General features: G+C 35.8%; 2 protein-coding genes across 2 annotated transcripts; both read right to left on the bottom strand.

The window, feature by feature from the left end:
* Positions 1 to 3,384: 3,384 nt before the first annotated feature.
* Positions 3,385 to 4,239, bottom strand: LOC108805204 (60S ribosomal protein L21-1). The gene is made up of 2 exons (XM_018577177.2): positions 3,944 to 4,239; positions 3,385 to 3,771 (listed from the first exon to the last, which is right to left on the bottom strand). Exons 1-2 carry the CDS (start codon positions 4,178 to 4,180, stop codon positions 3,514 to 3,516), a joined length of 495 nt encoding a protein of 164 aa, XP_018432679.1. The 5' UTR covers positions 4,181 to 4,239; the 3' UTR covers positions 3,385 to 3,513.
* Positions 4,240 to 5,318: 1,079 nt separating this feature from the next.
* On the bottom strand, positions 5,319 to 7,604 carry LOC108805203 (U2 small nuclear ribonucleoprotein A'). Its single transcript, XM_018577176.2, has 7 exons — positions 7,428 to 7,604; positions 7,296 to 7,336; positions 6,934 to 7,063; positions 6,633 to 6,838; positions 6,372 to 6,530; positions 6,030 to 6,164; positions 5,319 to 5,565 (listed from the first exon to the last, which is right to left on the bottom strand). The coding sequence occupies exons 1-7, from the start codon at positions 7,507 to 7,509 to the stop codon at positions 5,560 to 5,562; spliced, it is 759 nt and encodes a 252-aa protein (XP_018432678.1). The 5' UTR covers positions 7,510 to 7,604; the 3' UTR covers positions 5,319 to 5,559.
* Positions 7,605 to 7,817: the final 213 nt, after the last annotated feature.

Genomic DNA, 7,817 nt, shown 5'->3' on the forward strand with positions numbered 1-7,817 from the left:
TTGGTCTGAGCACAGGTTGTCTAATCACATTTGTTGATGGTGTTGTGTTCCTAGTTTGAAACATGGTGAAAAAATGTTTTATGTGATAAATGGTATTAGTAAGATTGATTCCAGGGTAGGTGATATATTAGAGCCAAAATCCAAATTCCTTCTAGATAATAGAAGAAAAATAGAATATGCCACTGCATATTCCTCTGTATTTACTATCTTCAACTCAAGATTTGGTGCAATACATTTCATATTCTTTCCTAGTTATAATTAATAGATTTATTCATAAAGAAATCGCAAACTTCCTATTATTCTCAAATTACTAAAATTTCAAATTCTTTGTGAACTCAATTAATGTGTATAAGCGCTCATAACAAAATCATATAAGTATGTGTGTATGGGGTTAGGAGAAAACAACCATTCAAAAAGAACTAATACTGATCTTAGTATGTTTTGGATGAAATTTTTCATTTTAGCCGTTTTTTTGTTGACAAGTTGTGTTGCAAAGCCTGCAACTAGAGAATTATATGAAGAGGATTTGAAATTAGAGAGACAACTTAAGCTTATAAATAAACCATCTGTTAAGACAGTCAAGGTTCGTGCTTTACTTTATTTATATACATATATTTTTGTACATATATAACTTTTCAGTTATAATTTTTCTCCTAACAAAACCTCACTGTTTTGTTTTGATAGATTATTGTATTTATCTTTTGCAGACTGAATATGGTGATATCTATGATTGTATAGATTTTTACAAACAACCTGCGTTTGATCATGCTCTCTTGAAAACCCATGATTTTCATCCTGAAGTAATAATCTTTTAATTTATGAATAAATATTATGTCAGGCATCATTTTAAATTATCATTATTTTAAAATTATATACTTTCCCCCATTAGATGAGACCAAGCAACGTGAATGGACTAGAGGAAGTTGAAAAAGAAGAAGAGAAAGAAGAAGGTGATATTGAAATAGAAGTTGGATGCCCACATGGCACAGTCCCAATAAGAAGAACTACCAAAGAAGACCTTATCAGACAAAAGACATTCAACCAAATGTTTGACTCAAGTATTCATCCTCTAACCGATTCCGAACCGGGTTTACATGTTGCATAAATTCTCCTCTCTTTCTCAATTTAGTTTTTATGCATAAACAAAATGTATTAGTATTTTTTTAATAAGTTAGATTAAAAATAGTGAAATTTAATAGTATGCAGGAAACAAAATAACAAAAAAGCACTCTTTCTCACATATGGATTTTGGAGGAGGATTTGCTCATTTCAGTTTATACCAAACTCCAATGGTTCATCAACTTCAATACTCTTCTGGTTTAATAAAAGTTTCCAACGGTACAGATTTCATCAAGGCTGGTTGGACGGTACAACATAACATTCATAGTTTTCACATAACTTAGTAAACGAAAATTAATATAAGTAAATATATAAATATTTATTATTTTGCTTAAATTGTCTTTTTGACAGGTTAACCCGACGCTCTATGGAGACAATCGTTGCCGAAAATTTTCATATTTCCATGTAAGCTCTACATACATCACATAAATGGTTATACTTTCAGTTTTTTCAAAAAAAAAAAAGGTTATGATTTCTAATAAATCAGCATTATTAGGATTTTCTTCTTTATTTTACTAATATCAGATTAATATTTTCTCAATGGATAGACACGTGAGCAACACTGTTTCAATACGAACTGTCCCGGTTTTGTGATAGTGAACAACAATAGTCCTCTTGATTATGCATTTCCCAAAGTCTCAGAGATCCCTGTGCGAATAATGGAATGTAGATTTTTCATTCACCGAGTAAGTTAATTTAGCAAAGTTTGTATTAATTAATTACTTTTTTAATTGCTAACTTATCCAAAAAGTTACTTTTATATTTTCATATTTAAACTATGTCATGAACCTTATAATATATCAAAACTTATCTTTAAACTTGTGTTTTCTTATAAGGATCCACAAAATGGAAACTGGTGGTTACTCACTGGAAAAGGAAAGAAGTACAAGGCTCTTGGTTTTTGGCCGGCTAAAATATTCACTGATTTAGCATACAATGCAGACGAAATTTATTGGGGTGGCGAATTGTTCACAGTTCCAAACACAAAGACTAGTCCGATGGGAAATGGACTACTAATTAAGTACGTAGAAGATCCGCGACTTTATGCATACGCTCGTTTATGCTCGGTAGTAGATGCTGAAAACCAGAAAGTCATTGATGTGACACAAGAGAATAGTGAGGAAGTAAGTGATTTTGATGGGTGGTATGGGAGAAGAAAGCCAATCATTGAAAAATATTGGGGGCATACTGTAATGTTTGGTGGCCCTGGAAAACTAATTAAAGGTAATTAATAAGGAAAAAAGTTTGTTTGACTTTAATTTATTACTAGTTTATTATTAAAATAAATTTATCTTAGTTATCGAATTTATTTTTCATTTGTTATTTACTTGTGAAACTTATTTTTTTCTGTTAACATAATTTTAATTAAAACTTCTCAAAGGACTTAAAGTTAGTACAAACAACCCTACAAACTTAGTTTAGACAAACCGAATACTTATACATGAAAATAAAGATTAAAAAAAGGTAATGGAAGCCATATGTAGCAAAGATGTGGTCAGCCTAGAGAGACATATACAAAGTCTCCACCGCCATTGCCTTTGTCCGCTCCGATCGGGTCTCCACCGTGAAATCCTTCTTCTTCGACGGAGCTTGCAACCTCTTTAATGCTATTATTGCCTTGAGAACTCCAAGCTTTTCCTTTGTCCAAAGTTGTACCGACATAAACTCATTGTTAATGATGAATGAAAGAAATTGAAAAGACATAAGTTTTGCATGCACCAGGGATTTCATCCTTCGTTGATCTCCATTGCCCTGCTCCAAGGTCTCAATCATAATACCCTGCTCCAAGCAACATCAACAACTCGGACCTTCACCCAAGGAGAACCTATACTCCTCCATAGTCAATCCTTATGGAAGTGTAAGAGATTACACTCACTTGAGAGAGAACAAGAACCGACTAAGTGAAATCTTCTCAATCTTTCGTGATTAAACTTTTAAAACTAAAACGTAGAAACAATAATCGAGAGAGAGGTTGGAATATGAGTGATTCATGAAACAGCCTATAAGAAAAATTAGGTAAGTAACGGATGAAATGAGGTTTCTCTCTGTATCTATTTTAGGAAACTCTATGAGCAAACAGAATAACCAAAAGCTCCAATACAAATAAGCAGCTGGTCTCTGACTCTCTTCAGCAGATATCTTTACATAACTCATACTTATTCATACTGGTCGACAACTGTTCTCATAATGAAAAATAAAATATAGGCTCAATCTAATTGGTTGAATCATGATTCTGATAAACAAAATGAATAATGATTAAGCACATTACACATAAAATGAAAAACTGGATTGCAAAATTCTCATATAAAATCACATTCTTAGTTCAAGTCGCTACAAAAAATACATTTGCAGAGTTCCAAAACACACAGCAAGAACAAGGAAGAAGAGTAAGAACTAATAGCCTCCTTTGAGATCGTTGACGACGTCGTAGGGGATTGGGGTGACTGTCTCCAAGGTCATACCTTCAACCATGAATCCTGGTTTGGGTCCTTTAGGCTGCCTCTTGGTGCTTACCGTCTCTCCTCTGGCTTTGGCTGCAGCTTTGAGCTCATCGTTCTTCTTCTTTCTCAGTTTGAACTCCTCAGCACACCTAGACTGCTGCACGTGCTCCACACGCACATGAAGTCTCTTCTTTATGATCCTGTTTCCGATCTGAAACATTTAATTTAGTCAATCACGTTATCCACCAATCTAATTATGCTTAACCGCCACTAATCTAATTTCACTTATCTAACTAAGCTCAAATCTCAATACAACAATTAGATTGACGCAGTGGAGTAACATTTACATATAATAAGACACAAGAGATGAGACATCATCAGACCTGTTTGTTGACTTCGACACCAACGGCGCGTTTGGTGACGTTCCAGACGCGACCAGTACGACCATGGTAGAACTTGTGAGGCATGCCCTTGTGGATCGCACCGTTCACTTTAACATCGACGTAATCGCCGACCTTGAAGGTTCTGAGGTAAGTGGACAATGGGATTGTACCCTTCTTCCTGAACCCCCTCGCGAACAGATCCCTCGTTCGAGCACGAACTCCATGTCCTGCCGGCATTTTTGTCTTCTCTTTGGTGGACGCGACAAGTCTAAACCTTAAAACAGCCGAAGAAACAAAATGCCGAAGGCAATGATTATTTATATCTTCTGGAAAAATAGGGTTTTCTGTAAACGGGCCTGGGCCAGAAAAGTGGGGCTTATTTGCCTCTTTTATATTTTAGTCTCCAAACTAACATATTACTCAAATTAGCTCTGAAAATAGTGTTGTAGAGTGAGAAGAACCTTTCTGTTCTTGACCAAAGCAACCTCATGTAATCTTAATACAAAAACAAAGAGTTAATACCTCTAGCAAAAGTGTCTCCATCTTCGTTTTATGATCTTTAGTGTGTAATGTACGATATACCTTCTCCTCCATGTCTAGTAAAGTTGAGAATTCAGGAAAATGTAATATAACCAAGAACAATGTCACGTGAAACCATGAAGGAACATATCTATATATTACCTTGAAGATTGTGTGTTCGACCTATTTGAATGTTTTGTACGGATATGGCTGGCCCACTACCATGAATATGCATTGCTTGCTGCACCCTGCAACATCTTTTTTTTTAGTTTAATGATGAATCAGAAGAGGAGGAAGGCTTGTACGTATGGAGTAATCGGAATTTGTTTATATCTGCAATTCTGCATCCTCTCAGTACTTGCATTCATTTTCCTTTGTAAGATTCTTACGACTTTAGAAGATGATATACTGTTTTCTTTTGTTGTTTAAAATTGTCACGACTATATAAGACCTGGTGATCAAGTAGTTACTGTTAAATTGCATTATTGTTCTCCACCAATGTCCCTTCAAAACTTGTTCATATGTTAACGAGATGGTGGAGAGAATTAACATTCGAGTCTGATGGATCCATTGAATTCAAGATGTTACCTTAGTATTATCAAAGGCTTTTCTTTAAGTAGTTTCCATGTAAATCTTAAGATATCTACATCTTTTACAGCATGTTTGATGGTTGATGTTGAGAGAGGAACAGTGCATCCTTTCAACAAATCATTAACGAGTGTCTTGCTTAAGAACCGATGGAGTATGGATATTTTTTATGATTTCTGAACTTGTCACTCAGTAGAACTGTAGAAGTATACATAGATGGACGAGATTCAAGATGAAGTGAGAAGAGAGTATAATGCGAAAAAAGAGCTTTGGCAAATTCTGTGTGCACTGTGCACCATCTCTTTCTGTGATTGCAGACTAAACATTACAAAATCCTCTTTGCCACTCTTTTCAAGGGTTCAATAACAGATGCTCTTGAGCACAAGTAGTTTACAATTTTCCTAAGGATGTCTTACATGACCATGAAGCAATAAAGCTTGTCAGACATAACTGCTGTGAGCAATTCGAGCAGCAGCTACTACGGTCTGAAGGAGCAACTGCCACATTTTCTATTCCTGGAGGACATTAAATGCAGACAGTATTTAGTACACGATCCAACCTATAAAAATGTTTTTTTTTATGAATTCAAAGCAGCAGCATCAACCAGTCAAGCAAACCAATCGCATAGTCATCCTAATTTCTTCAAATGGGTTTTACCGCACAATAAAAAGGAATTTTAATAATTTGTCCTATACTATTTCTCACTTGACCTTTTCACAGTTCCAGCAAAGTATTAGAGGTACATGGTCCATAAAAACAAAAGAGAGAAGCAATAAATCAAAACGGCCAGTCGCACTAATGCGGATAACTAAAAGACCTAAACAACAAATATAACCAAACTCCAATAACGTTCTACTTAGATCCTATCATCCTAATCCTATAAACGTTTGAAGTAATCAGGAGACCCCCCATATATTACCTACGTTAAAGTCAAAAGACTCATAAAAAAATGAGTTAAATTTTAGGATAAGATCCCTACCTCCATAGGACCAGAACTGTCATTAACACCAGATGCAGGATCAGGAACTATCAGGCCTGCAGGAACCTGGCCAAACTTCAAAGCCTGTTCGAGTCTTGCAATTTCTTCTATCGTCTGGGAGTTGATAATTGCAGCCTAGAACATGATGGCAATGAAAAAAAAAACGAATATTACTATCATCTACTAATGCTTTGTCCTACCCAGTTTCCAGTTTTCAACACAAACAATTCAAGGAGCTTTTGTGGTTTCTATCTTGGAAATATCTTCTTCTTTTTTAACATCGTACCACCCTATGCTACTCAGCTTAAAATTCAATTTGACTCGATTTAGAAATAATCGCACCTTGATTGCTAAAATTTGCTCCTGGGTTGGGGCCACCACTTTTGGAGTCTCTGGTTCTTCTGTAGTATCCACCACTTTTTGAACCTCCTGCTGAGATACCTTCTTAACCTCCTCTTCCGCTTCCTTGGATGAAAACAAAGCCGCAGCTTCAGCTCTCTCCTGTTAGGAAACAAAGGATTCTCAGGTAAATGATCTACTTGTCATCTAGAGTAAAGCAAATATGAGCAGTGGATAAATCAAAGAATAAGGGTCCTCTCTCACCTTGGCTTTGACTTTTATAAAGTCCAATACTCGAAGTGATTTCAGCTTGTGAATCACATAAAGGCGATAATTTGGCTTTTTGGTGATATTATTATCCAACAAACTAAGGTACTGCAGCTTTGGAATGGAGGCAAGGGGATCAATTTCAACCAAATTCACAAGCCTGTTGTTTGTAAGAACCAGAGTGTGCAGCTTCGGTAGGAACTCTGCAGACATACAACCATACTTTAATCAACAAAGCAAACAATGTGTCAAAAACTTAAACCTTTCGTTACAACACGAACAAAGAGGAGGATGTTACCTCCAATATTAGGATTAATCCTGGTGATCCGATTGTTGTTTATGATCAAAGTCCCTAAGCGATTGAGGAGTGGGAAGTTTTCGAGCTTAACTATCTCATTATCAGACAGATCAACTGTATCGAACTGGTCCTGTAAGCCAAACAACAGCATATCATAAGAGCCTCTAGAAAGTAACGAATCACACAATCAGAACAAGAGTACTAATACACGAAGACACAGAGTTCCAAAACAGATGCTAATTAAAACAAAGGAGCAGAGACCTAACAGACAGACTCAAAAAACGTTCAAACCGCATCCACAAAAACTCGTCTATAACAACCAGACAATGAAGAAAAGAAACTCGATAGAGAGAGAAAAGTACCTCAGTAGCACCCAAGTTCTCGATTACAGGAATCTTGTTACCTGCAAACAAAATAATATCGAGAGAAGATGAGTTTAGGTTTACGAAAAAAAAAATCCTAGAACGGTAACGGGAAATAAAATAAGTCTTAACCTCGTAGCTCCAATTCTCGCTCCTTAACGGCATTGAAGAAGTGAGGGCTATTCCAGATCAAATCAGCCGTGAGCTTCACCATTGTTCAAAAACTTCTAGGGTTTCACCGCTTCTACCTCTCTGCTCTTCGCAATCAGAGGGAAAGAGAGGAACAGTGTCGAAGAACGCCGCTGTTATCTCACTCGGTCAACCGATTTATGGATTGGGCTTTATAGAAGGCCCATATAAGTGCACTGTTTAGCTATTTCCGTAGGCCCATAATAAAAATTCATAGTTTTAATTTAGCAAAAAATGTCCTGAACATGTGCTTTTAATGTTTTTTTTTTAATTCAAAATATTAAAAGACGCAGTGGACATGTTTTGAATTAAAAAAAAAACATTTGAATGTGT

The sequence above is a fragment of the Raphanus sativus genome, chromosome 5, assembly GCF_000801105.2.
Source record: "Raphanus sativus cultivar WK10039 chromosome 5, ASM80110v3, whole genome shotgun sequence".
In the NCBI taxonomy this organism is placed as follows: Eukaryota; Viridiplantae; Streptophyta; class Magnoliopsida; order Brassicales; family Brassicaceae; genus Raphanus; species Raphanus sativus.